Source organism: Grus americana, chromosome 2 (genome assembly GCF_028858705.1).
Source record: "Grus americana isolate bGruAme1 chromosome 2, bGruAme1.mat, whole genome shotgun sequence".
Lineage (NCBI taxonomy): Eukaryota > Metazoa > Chordata > Aves > Gruiformes > Gruidae > Grus > Grus americana.
The window spans coordinates 154477350-154490373 of record NC_072853.1 but is presented as its reverse complement, the minus strand read 5'-3'; the positions used below and the strand labels follow the sequence as shown (position 1 = coordinate 154490373).

Genomic DNA, 13024 nt, shown 5'->3' with positions numbered 1-13024 from the left:
AGCCAAGTGTACTGTTGAGAAACTTGGTATTCTCTTATTTCTAGGAGAGTTACAGTGTAATTCTAAACTGTAGCATTCAGCATGTCTCCTGAGTTTCCTTGCTGAAATACCGCAATGGAAATTTTACAGCATCTGTGTTGCTTTTGGAAGCCATCACCTCACATCTGCTGTCTCTGTAGTGTAGAGCTTAAGTTCAGCGTAAAAAGGTACTTTGTAATAGGCAATAGGAATCCTGACAGAGCAGTAATTTACAGACTCACCCAGGTCTCCTGACTAGACTCACTCGTTTTTACATTCTGTAGAGATTTTTAAATAACGTACTCTTCAAGCAGCCAGCAGCATAGCAGTCACTCCTTAAAATGGAGCATCACATCCAGGGCTGGAAAGAGACTTTTGAAACCTCTGTCAGTCACGGACATCTCAGCCAGATGACAATTCTTTCATTTCGTTTTCTTCACTGGGCATTGTTCGATCCCCTAACGCTTTTCGGTAGGGTATTAACTAAATTAGCACTAAAATAACCATCTGCTACTTTCGGAAAAGTTCTGATTTTGACCACAAATACCACCACACATGTAGCAGTAGGGCTGATTTCACAGCCCGGGATGCGAAACACGGAGGAGCACGGCCACGTCCTCCAAGCTCTTCTCTGTCACGTCTGAAGGCAAAACCCTCCCTCAGGTGAGCGCTGGGGTCGAGAGAGGGGTTTTGCAAATTACCGCAGTGATTACACACTAAACGTGTTTATTGCCCCATTATCGCCCATTTCCTCCCGGCGGGGTAATCCCCGTGTTCGTTTAAACAGAGAGACGGACGGGAGCGGAGAGCATCCTGTTAGCACAGCCAACAAACTCGGGATTGCTTTTTTGTTTTGCCTCCTCACGCGTTTGATTTCCTCCCGCCGCCCGCTCCCGCACCGCCCCCCGGGGCGGGCTCGCTCCCCCTCCCACTTCCCCCGCCCCGGTTTCGCTTCTCCCCGTTTGAAACCCGGCGAATCACAAAATTTTCACGCCGCCAAAAGACAAACCCCGCCGCGCCGCCACCCCGCCCGCTCCCCGAGCGGCGTGTTCCCGAGATTACAGTCATTACGGCCCCAGCGTGAGCTCCACACAAGCGCGAAGCGCAACAGCGCGTCAATTAACAAACAAACGCCCCGTCCTGGGAGGACGACAACCCCCCGGGACGGCCCCGCCGCGCACCGAACCCGCGCCCGCCGCCGCTCCCCTTAAGGTGGCCCGGCTACGGAGGGGCCGCCCGAACGCGAAACCTCGCTTCCCCGGAGCGGGCGGGTGAAAGCAGCGAGTCCCCCTCGGGGCCGCCCCACGGCCCCCGGGAGCGGAGGTCAGCGGGCAGCCGGGCGGCCTCCGCCCGCGGTGCGGCTGGACAGAGGGCGGCCCGCGGCCTTGCGCGACAGCGCCTGCGCAGGGAGCCAGGCGCGCGCGTGGCGCCTCAGCCCTCTCAGGCCCTGCCGGCTGCCTCCGGCGCGGCCCCACCGCCAGGAGCGGCGGATTCCCGCGGGCGGGCGGCCGGCGGGAGCCACCGCGCTGCGCTTCAGCTCCTCTGCCGCGCCGGGGACCGGCGTTGCTCTCTCGGACGGCGGCCCGAGCGGGTCACGCAGCCTTCGGCGGCTGCACGCGGCTCCTCAGCGAGTCACCGCCTTCGCCGCCGGGCGGACGCGAAAGCTCGGGGAGGCCGGTTCCAGCTGGGCCGCGGCTCCTGGAGCTCCGGCTGGGCTGCAGGACACTCGCCGGGGGCGGCCGCGGCGCGGGCCACCGAGCCGAACCTCGGTTCCTCCCTGGCACCAGCTCGAACCGACCGGCCGCGCACACCTGCGGCGGGAGCTGCCCTATCGGTGGCCGCGCCGGCCCCCGCGGGGAAGTGTTCACCTGCCCGGGAGCGGGGCTGCTCCCCGCAGTCCCACGGGGAACTTCAGCTGCCGACCGCTCCCAGGTGTGCGCACGCTACGGGTGTGGATGCACGCCAACACGCGTGTGTGCGTGTACCCGCTCGCTGAGCTGCCTTGCCTGACAGGCGCGCTTGTACTCGCAGCTGCCTGCGCTGCAGGAACCCCCGCTGTGCCAGTCCCACACTTCTTCCCTGCTCTTTAGCCCTAGCCGTGACCCTAGCAGAAGAACAGCAGTAGTGCATTTCAGACTACGCGTTGTACACGCGTGTGCCGACAGCTGTGCAGTGGGCGGACTGGAGACGCGGGAAGCCCGAGGCGTCCAAGGCCAGGCGCCGGCCAAGCCACCACTCGGTGCCAGCGGGTCTCCAGCCTCGCCGCGCTCCCACCTCCTCCGCTAACACGTGCGGCAGCCGGTCCAAACTCGTCCTTAGCACCGCGGAGCGGGACACCGGGAGGCGACCAGCGTTTGCCATGCTCACACCAGCACAGGCTGAAAACGCCCGCGGATACCGAAGGTTCGTTATAAAACCGCTTCCGAGCAGACTCCGGGCAGTTGCTGAACTGCTGCTGCTCCTCGAATGAACCCGACTTGACCGGGATTCCTCGTAAGGGGAAGAAGTACCCTGCAGCAGCCCGCGCACGCCGCAGGGAACGTTTCAGGGGGCGGCGCCGCACCCCTCCGCACGGCCAGGAGCCCGCGCAACGAGGTAGAAGCTACCGCCACGTCCCCCGCGGCTGAGGGACACCGAAGAGCACCCGCCGCGCCGCGACCAGGGAGCCGGCTCCACCTTAAGGAGGGCTGGGGCCGGCCCCCCCGCCCCCCGCCCGGGCCCGACCGATAGGCGGCCGAGGCGATGGAGGCGGGGCCTGGCGGCGCTCGCTATAAATATTCATGAGAGCGCGGCGACCGGAGTGGCGCTGCTGGGGCCGGAGAGCGAGAAGTTGCGCGGAGGCGCTGCAGTGCTCGCCCCGCGGCTCAGGTGGCGCGATCGTGGTCAGTGGCGCCCGGCGGCCGGCTCGCCCCGCCGGCGGAGGAGGAGGCGGCGGCGGCGGCGGCTCGAGAGCGAGGACCGACTGGCCGGCTGGTGGTCGCCCGCAGAGCCGGGCGCTCGGGTGGGCGGCAGGAGGAGCCGCTCCGGCCGCCCCAGCACCGGCCCGGCCGCTGCCCGCCCGCTCGCGGCAGTAGGAGCCGGGCGCCGCGGGGCGCACCGCCTGGTCCCCGGAACGCCTCAGCCATCTTGACCGCGCTGCGCGGGGGCTGACGGCGAAACTTCTCTGCCGCCGCTCCGTGCCCGGCCGGCGCTGGAGCAGCGGCGAGAGAAGCGGCCACCCCCCCTGCGCAGCCAGCCCCGGGAGGAGCGATGCGACGGCGGCTGAGGGGCCTTCCCTGAGCGGACCCCCCTCCTCCGGCGTCGCGCGGGGGCTCGCCGGCGGCTCCTCCTCACTGGGTGCCCGCGGGGCCACCTCCGTCCCGGGCGACGGAGCCCCGCGGGGGCAGCGAGTACTCTCACCTGCGGCCGGCACGGAGGGGGCCGCCCCCCGCCCCCCAGAGGGGTAGCCGGGCCGGGGGGGTGCTGTGGCGCCGCGCTCCCCGTGGCTGCTAAGCGGGACGGGAGAGGAGCCGGGGCCGCTGCCCGCCGCCGAGCATGGAGTGGAGTTACCTGTTGGAAATCACCTCGCTGCTCGCCGCCCTGTCCCTGCTGCAGCGCGCCGGCTGCGCCGCCGCCTCGGCCGCCGCCGCCGCCTCGTCCTCCTCGGCCAAGGAGCTGTCGTGCCAGGAGATCACCGTGCCCCTCTGCAAGGGCATCGGCTACAACTACACCTACATGCCCAACCAGTTCAACCACGACACGCAGGACGAGGCCGGGCTGGAGGTGCACCAGTTCTGGCCGCTGGTGGAGATCCAGTGCTCCAGCGACCTGCGCTTCTTCCTCTGCAGCATGTACACCCCCATCTGCCTGGAGGACTACAAGAAGCCGCTGCCGCCCTGCCGCAGCGTCTGCGAGCGGGCCAAGGCCGGCTGCGCCCCGCTCATGCGCCAGTACGGCTTCGCCTGGCCCGACAGGATGCGCTGCGACCGCCTCCCCGAGCAGGGCAGCCCGGACACGCTCTGCATGGACTATAACCGCACGGACCTCACCACGGCCGCCCCGCCGCCCGCCAAGCCCCCGCTCCGCGGCGCCAGGCCCGGCGGCCCCGCCAAGGCGCCCCCCCGCCGCCCCGCCGGCCGAGGCCCCGCGCAAGCCGCGGCCGCCGCCGCCCTGCGAGCCGGGCTGCCAGTGCCGGGCGCCCATGGTGTCGGTGTCCAGCGAGCGGCACCCGCTCTACAACCGCGTCAAGACGGGGCAGATCGCCAACTGCGCGCTGCCCTGCCACAACCCCTACTTCAGCCCCGACGAGCGCGCCTTCACCGCCTTCTGGATCGGGCTCTGGTCCGTGCTGTGCTTCCTCTCCACCTTCGCCACCGTCTCCACCTTCCTCATCGACATGGAGCGCTTCAAGTACCCCGAGCGCCCCATCATCTTCCTGGCCGCCTGCTACCTCTTCGTTTCCCTCGGCTACTTGGTGCGCCTGGTGGCCGGACACGAGAAGGTGGCGTGCAGCGGCGGCGCGGGGGCGGGCGGCGCGGGGGCCGGGGCGGCGGGGGCCGGCGGCGGTGCGGCGGCGGGGGCTGCGGCGGCGGGGGGGCGCGGCGCGGCGGGCGGCGCGGCCGAGCTGCAGCCGGAGCTGGCGGTGGCCGAGCACGTGCGGTACGAGAGCACCGGCCCGGCGCTGTGCACCGTGGTCTTCCTGCTCGTCTACTTCTTCGGCATGGCCAGCTCCATCTGGTGGGTCATCCTCTCCCTCACCTGGTTCCTCGCCGCCGGCATGAAGTGGGGCAACGAGGCCATCGCCGGCTACGCGCAGTATTTCCACCTGGCCGCCTGGCTGCTCCCCAGTGTCAAGTCCATTGCTGTGCTGGCGCTCAGCTCCGTGGATGGGGACCCCGTGGCTGGCATTTGCTACGTGGGCAACCAGAGCCTGGAGAACTTACGGGGCTTCGTGCTGGCACCGCTGCTCATCTACTTGGCCATCGGCTCCATGTTCCTGCTCGCTGGCTTCGTCTCGCTCTTCCGCATCCGCAGTGTCATCAAGCAGCAGGGCGGCCCCACCAAGACCCACAAGCTGGAGAAGCTGATGATACGCCTGGGCCTCTTCACCGTGCTCTACACTGTGCCAGCTGCCAGCGTGGTCGCCTGCCTCTTCTATGAGCAGCACAACCGGCCCCGCTGGGAGGCCACGCACAACTGCCCCTGCCTGCGTGACCAGCAGCCTGATCAGGCCCGCCGCCCTGACTATGCTGTCTTCATGCTCAAGTACTTCATGTGCCTGGTGGTGGGCATCACCTCTGGTGTTTGGGTCTGGTCTGGCAAGACCCTTGAGTCCTGGAGGGCCCTCTGCACCCGCTGCTGCTGGGCCAGCAAAGGTGCTGCCGTGGCTGGGGGCGCAGGGGCAGGAGCAGGCGCGCAGGCGGCAATCGCCACAGCAGGAGGACTTGGGGCTGGAGGCGGTGGCTCCCTCTACAGCGATGTCAGCACTGGCCTGACGTGGAGGTCCGGCACTGCCAGCTCTGTCTCCTACCCCAAGCAGATGCCCCTGTCTCAAGTGTGAGGAGGGGGGAGAGAGAGGCGAAAGGCTAGGCAATGAGGGACGCTGGCCTGCCTAAAATGCCCCCTCACTGTTTGGTGCCATTAATGAACCCCTAATGGTCCTTATTAGCCACAGCTTGTATAGAACAATGCAGCTGGCAGAGGCCCCAAGCTCCAGCCCCCTCCTCCTTCCCCTCCATTCATATGCAGGGAGCATGTACTTCAAGGAGCCAGCTTATTATTTTGCTGGCAGAGGAGGGTAGAGGCTCACCCGTGTCTTGCAGAGGGCAAGGCACAGTGGCTTCTGATTCACTCTGGACTAACAGCAGCTCTTCGCTCATGGGAGGGATAGTCTTCCTTCCCCCCGCCATCCTGAGGTGGGAGTCTGCTGGGACTACAGGTTTTTGGGATATTGGTGACCAGGCAAATGCCTTACAATACAGACTGAATCAAAACATGTCTTAATTATACACCCCAGCTAAATACGGGTTTCCTACATTAAAGGATGTATTTATATAATTATTTGTTACCTTGTACAGATGTGTAAAATATGTATATATCCAAAGCTATACAGTCTGTAAATTTTTTTTGTAAAAAAGTGTAGAGGCTACCCCTGTAAGAGCAAATATGAGTATTCTATTTTGTCAATAAAATGACTTTTGATAAATGACTTTTTCAAGCTTTTCCCCTACTCCTGCCCTGGTTGTTCCAGCTGCTATGTCTTTAGGTGGTTCTATAAACTATCCACTACATTCATGCTCTGGTCATTACTGTATACTAGATGGCTGCCTCTATTAAAGCAGTGAGACACTTAGACAAAAAGAAAACAAGTCATTCAACAAGTTGTTCTGAAAAAGTATTTGCCAAAACTGGGACGTGCCTTACCATATTCCTGCTTTTTGAAAGATGACAGTGTCTTTAAACTGAGCCTTTACAAAAGAGTCATCTCACATGGCATGTTAAGGATCCTTTTAAAATGGGTGTTATTTTAGGAATGTGCACACACACCTCTCATATCTGTTGTCTACACTTCTGTAAGCACCTAGCTTTCCAGAGATGCATGCTGAAGTGTAAAAGGTTAATGTTTTAAATTCATAGATCATGTACTGTGGTGGAACAGCAAGTTGAGATTTGTTAGATCAATCTCTTCTTAACAGATTAAACTAACATCTTAACCTTTCATACTTAACTTTTGTATATCAAATATGGTCCTTTTTCAAGAGAAAAGGTATTGTTCTTCTGTCAGGACTAAGCTAATTTATTTGAGCAGAAGGCTGTTGAATTAACAGAAGAATGCTTTGGCAATTGTTGAACTTTTTACCTGTCTGCCCAGTGGCTCAGAACATCATTCCTTTAAGAGGAGCTAAATGAATAGGGTTAATCTGTAGGGAACTTGGTTTCTTTTGAGTTTGGGAAAACTTTGATCTTTTCTCTTCACCAAATGTGATGTATAGTCTGAAGTTTCTTTCCCTGCTGCCTGGTTCCTCTTGTTGCAGACCAATTGGCCACCATGGAGCCTTAAAGTTCTTCAATTAAAGGGACGTGGGACTTTTTTTTTTTTTATTTTAAGAGGAAGACTTGTAACAGTTAGTGAACACCAGAGGGAAAAGGGAGAACAGCCTTTTAAACAGCTTTTCCCTGCATTGTTAGCCAGACTGCAGGCAGCAAGGCATGGCTTGGAGCATTATAGAAACGAGCTATGAATGCCCTACAGGTGGTCTGCTCACATAATCTCCCCAATTTAAAACATTTTCCTTTACAGGACAATTGCATTACAAAACTCCCTTCTCTTTTGCTCCTAATTGAACCAAAGAACAACTACAAGATTTTCTTTAAAAAAACTGAGTGTCTAAGAAAAAAAAAAAGATCTAGTAACTACATTCAAATCTGTTTTCTAAAATGGGATGGCTCAGAATACCAGGAGTAAAAGCTGCATTAGACATTATTCCAGATATATTTATGCATTCTGCTTATATTCTGTCAAATTAGCAATCATTTAAAAGCAATTGGTTAGGTTGTGTTCTAGCAGTGAAAAGATAGCCCCAGGTCCCTTATTAACCTGTCAGTCATGATAAGAGATGGGCAGCTACCCTGCTAATGACACAGATATCAATCATGATTTGTGGGAAAAACCTTGTTCCATTGAGCACTGACTTGATTATTGGTGTCCCTTTCAAAGATCCTGTAACTTAATAGACTCCTCCACTTCTACAAAGTTACCGGGACCATGAAAAGGAGGAATTTAAAATGCCAGTCTCCTTGGAGGGAAAAAATAATTTTAACTTCTCAAATGCAAAGAGAAGTCCATTGGGATTTATGCCTATTTATACACCAAGTGACCAGGATCAGAATATTGACAAACCTGTGAGTTGAAAAGGTCCAAGTGTTTTCCTGTATTGCCGGAAACATTTTTTAACAGTTGTTGAGAAATTTAAATCAAGGTGGCAATTTTTCCTGCTGTCAGTGGGGCTAAGGTAGAGGTCATCTCCCTGCCAGGGAAGCCTCGTATATGGAAGCACAATCACTTCTTCAGATAAAAATCTGTGCTGCTTTCCAGTGGGTTCTTGCAAGGAAGACTGAGGGGAGGTACAGCCACAACTATTCTGTGAGAATTTAGTTAGATAGGTCTCGCTAAGACTGCTGGTACAGGTTCCTAGTGCTGAGATAAAAGCATTTCTAGGACAAGATAGGAAATAGCTCTGTGGCTTAACCCACCCTGGAATGAGCTAAGAGGTGCTGCAGGTAGACTTAGGAAAGCAGTCTTGGAACTAGTTAGGTTAACAAGGTGCCTGCTTTGGCATTTGAAAATGAGTAATAATGCAAAGGTTAAACAAAAAAAAAAAAAAGACAAAAGTCAAATTGCTAGAAACACAAACCTGGGGAAATGATGCTAGAGAAGTTAATTTACAAGTGCAGAATTTTGTGAATCAACATAAAATTTGTGTCTAGGGAAAAAATAATCAGGAAAAAAACCCAGCAAGGTATTTCGGTGCACAAGAAATAAAAATCCACAGGTACACAGAACTTCACATTATTATGATACCCTTTATCAGACTTTAAAGATAAATTTGCTTGCAGATCCAAAATATATTGGTGAGGTGGTAGCGGCTACACGTAACCTTTCAAGGTCTGATGATAAACTGCCTTCTCCCTAAATTTGCCAGGGAGCTACTAAAAATAGTCCCAGCAGACCTGTGGCCCAAGCCCTTGCCTGCAGAGCAGCAATGCCTTTGGCATCCCTGCTGGTGTAGGCTCACCCGTGGGCAGGGGCAGCACCCACATCAGCTCATCAGAGCTACGGGAAAGCTTTATTATCACTGATGGGGCTGCATCGCACAACTTGCACAGCAGCATTTGGAGAGCTGGATAGATGGCATCTCTAAGAGCCTCCTCCAACTCACAGGAAGGTCTAACTAACTGCTCTGTTCAGGAGAGTGACTAAGCTAGCAGAGAAACACGGCTTAGGATTTTTGCTTTTTTTCCTTCTCTAGTAAGCAACATACCTTTAGAGTGTTCCTTTTCTTTCCAGGACCCCTCCCCTGCTTTATGTGGTCCTGCTTCAAAAGGAAGTCCTATGGATTATTCTCCTCCTGCTGTAATGACTGAATAATTCTGGAGCCTCCAAAGGAGCTGGCCCAGCTGCTGATGGGCCTTTTAAAAAAGAGGCAGAGCAGTGCAGGTGTGCTGCAGAGCCTCAGGAGGGATATCACACCTCCCCTGCTGCTGACTCCCTGGGAGCTATATGGAAGTGTCCTGAAACTGCTCCAAAGTTTTCCCTATGCAGGGGAAGCTTCCCTGGAGCTTTGATAATCAGTCATGGAAGGGAAGGTACTTCAGACAGGGAGGAATTGGGAATTCTTACCTATTGAAATAATATGGATGTGGCCAGGCTTTCTGGGAAGGCTAGGAAGGCTAACACTGGCACACAAGGAGTCTTTTTTCCTTCTTTCTTAAACAGTATTTTAAAATCAAAGTATTGGGGTTCTCACCCATTAAAGAGTTCTTTAAATGTGCTCAGAGGTCTCCCAGGTGGGGTAGGAAAGCTGGAGGCAGAGGCGCCTCTGTGCACACACTACCCACAGCGTGCTTCACCCCAGCTTAAGAGCCCAGGCTCTCTCCAGATTCACTCGGGCAGACACCTACCTCGCTAGACACCTAAAGATGGCTTGTAGGAAAAATCAACATCACTTTTTCACAAGTGGAGACAAGTACTGGGAGCCAAAGCAGAATGCCCAAATTTAAAAAGGAATCAGTAGCTGAGAAAGAAATACCAAAGTCCTTGGGAGAAACCCAGGTCCACTGTGAAGTATAAAAACTTCCATATGAGTAAGATACTACTGTTTGATCCCAGTGACTGAGCTCCACATACTTCTTTCACAAGCACTACATGCAGTGCAAAAGCCAAACCTAGCCTGCCCAGTAAGTAAACCTTCTTAACCAATAAAGACATGGAATTTTATATGGGATAGACCGGCTGCCTAATGTGGGGAAAAAGCAAACTGATGATAATGAATGTTGAAAAAAGACAAAAGATGCTCCTAGAGTGAAAGCTCACCTACAATCAAGATCACACTGGCGGAAAGCTCGGTATGGGCCAGTCAAACCAGCTTGTAGAATCACAACCAGATTCCAAAGTGCTTGTTACAACCTGCCTGTAGCATGCCCTGCTCCTGCACCCTGTTTCCAGTCGCCTGTGTTTCTCTAGGCACACACTTCTTCCGCTCCCCACCACCGTGGCCTACCCAGCTTCTGGCCCAACAGGGAAGTAAGTGAGGAACAATCTCTCTCTGTTGCCCATCCTGGCCATGTTCCCTCTCTTTTTGCCCTGCATTCCAACACTGGATGATATAGAAAAGGTAGCACACCTCTTCCTGGAATTAAAGAGGCTAGGCAACAAAGGCCACCCTGAAAGCAGCAGGATGAGCCTAACATGAATAAAAAAAGTAATATACGAATGATGGTCCAAGGAAGAAATGTTAAACTGGGCAAACTCCCTGCATCTGGTCATGATGAGTTCTAGGCAGCCTTTAAGAGAACTCAATTAGCAATGTTCAGACAGCTCTATTTATTTTAGCTTTTATAAATGCCCATCATTACTGTAATCAGGTATATGAGTTTCACTAGTTCAGCAGAAAGGATCACTCATCATAAATGCTATGGTGGTATGGAAATAACTAGTGTCTGGTATTAAAATGTGGAGCCATAATCTGAGGTGACTAAGGATAGTCAAATCACTTCAGAAGCTAGTACCTAAGGTCAAATGCTGAACCAAGCTTTTTGAAGGCTGAGATAATACTTTTTCACTCCTACAAGTCTCTTATCTATGATCTCAAAACACTTTACATTCACTAGTGAATTAGTAATCAAATTTCTTCTTGGGAGACAAAAATTGCAGTAATGCCCAGGCTAACAAAACTGAAGTGCAAGTCTAGAGGAAGAACCCAGATTTCCTGACTCTTCTGTGTTTTCAATAATGCTCCATTTTAGAAGGACATCCTTGCATCTCTGCCGTCCCCACCAGTTTCCCCTCAACTACTTTCATCTATGCCTTCTCCACCATTTTCCTACCCCAAATGGCCATGCCCTGTACACCCGGAGTGTACGCAGTTTCCCAGGCACAGCACCAAATCTATCACTGCTTTTCAATAAAGCTGGCACTCTCAAACACCAGTCCCACCACTGCCTTTACAACTTAGGAAGTACCCTAGCCCTTCCATGGGGCCTGGGTGAGAGATGTGATCCCCTTCATCAGGAAGACACAAAGAGATTTGAGGGAGTTGGATGAAAAGCAGCAGACCAGCGTGGGGCCATCACGTTAGGCTTACCAACCCAAATCTGGGTGATGTATGCTGAAGGGCTAACGGAAAATCATCTTTTAAAAGACTAGGGAAAAACGGCTCACTCTTCCCATTCTCTAAGGCAGGCGTGGAAAAGAGTGTTTACAACGGGCGTGGAGTCGCATCGGGCAAGAAATCCCGTCAAACGGAGGAACTCCGGCAGGACCCGGCGTGCGGCAGCAGCCTCGGTGGGGCGGCGGCAGGACCGGGGGAGCGGCGGGCACCGGGATCGGGACCCGGGGGGCTGGGGGGGGGGGGGGGGGGAGCGGGGGGGCACCGCTCTGCTCGCCATCCAGCAGTGCCCTCAGCTGGGAGAGACCGGGAATTTCACGCCGAGGCCCTTCCACCGCTCCCCGCTCTCGGAGGGCTCCGCAGCTAACGTTTGCAACCTTTTTTCTCGACTTCTCCTCTTTCTGGTGTGTGACGGCGGCCGTGGCGTGGGCGATGCCCCCTTCACCACCCCTGTGCGTGCTGGGCGGGGGGGGCAGTGCACCCCGGGGGACCCGCCCGCTGCGTGTTGACCTCGTACGTACCTTTTGCTGTGACTCTCTGGGCAGAGGTGACTGTCACTGCAACCAGCAGAGAAAAATCTAGAACTATGATGTCCTTTTTTTTTAAAACAGCTTTCCAAGAAAATACAAATTTAGTCAGAAAGATGTGGGCGAGTTACTGTACCCACCCAATATATTATAAAGGAGAAAGCTGGACTATCTCTCTTGGATACTATCTGATTTTTTAATATGCTGCAGAAAACATATGGTTCTTTTCCAATCATTTTTGCCTTATGTACGACTTGTTAGATGCTTTCATGTATGTTTTAAATGCATTAGCTAGATGTTCTTTCCTCCAAGCATTTGTTATTGCTAAATTATACGTAACATTTTTCACAAAGAAACATTAGTCTCAATTATTTTTTTTACTTCATTTTTTCCAGAAAATAAACCTAAGACCAGAATGCCCCATTTTCACATCTTCTGAAATTAGAAAGAATAGTTTTCATGCTACGAACTGACTTGATTCAAAATGTATGTTAGACATGAGACCCTCATCGTTTCTCAGGGGCTGAAATCGAAATGGTCTCTTTCAATGTAAATCAGAAAACGTCGCAATCTGGCTTATGAAACAAATGACCGGCTTTGGTTTTCTATCCAAATGTAGAGTGGGAATAAAATGAAATCTGACTATTTGGAAGGGAAGGGGAACTGTTTCCCATCCAGCTACAGAACCTGCAGCTTTGGGGCAGCGCGTGTTCTGTACATTGCTGCCATCTGGAGCTGCAGCCTCCCAGCGCCGCAGAGAGACCAGCCACTCGGCAGGGAGCTGCCTTACTTTCTTTCCCAAAACCTGCTGGGCAGAAAATACATTTACCATTGTGATTTTTAAGCTGAAGTTACTTTTCTTTTTTTTTGCAAAACTCTAGGGGAACAATGTTTTGCCTATAACAATTTGAAAAAACAGTTTTCCAGGGTATGGAGCGAGGCGTTAGGAATAGTCAGATCGGGAAACCAGAGAGACCCACAAGGAGCTTCATTGCTGCCATCCTCTAGCTCATTAGTGTACAAGAATTGTGTGTGTTGTTTTTAGCAGCTAAAGAGTTATTTATGGCTTCTATGTTCTCAAGCCAAAGTGAGTGAGGGGTGCAACCAGGGCAA

General features: G+C 54.1%; 2 protein-coding genes across 2 annotated transcripts; both read left to right on the top strand.

The window, feature by feature from the left end:
• The first annotated feature begins 605 nt into the window (after positions 1-605).
• On the top strand, positions 606-2143 carry LOC129202407 (serine/arginine repetitive matrix protein 3-like). Its single transcript, XM_054815064.1, has 3 exons — positions 606-656; positions 1166-1950; positions 2050-2143. The coding sequence occupies exons 1-3, from the start codon at positions 606-608 to the stop codon at positions 2141-2143; spliced, it is 930 nt and encodes a 309-aa protein (XP_054671039.1).
• Positions 2144-3424: 1281 nt separating this feature from the next.
• On the top strand, positions 3425-6161 carry FZD8 (frizzled class receptor 8). The gene is given in 2 exon segments (XM_054816218.1): positions 3425-4113; positions 4115-6161. Coding segments are annotated over 2 exon segments (2004 nt in total). The 5' UTR covers positions 3425-3552; the 3' UTR covers positions 5558-6161.
• The last annotated feature ends 6863 nt before the right edge of the window (positions 6162-13024 follow it).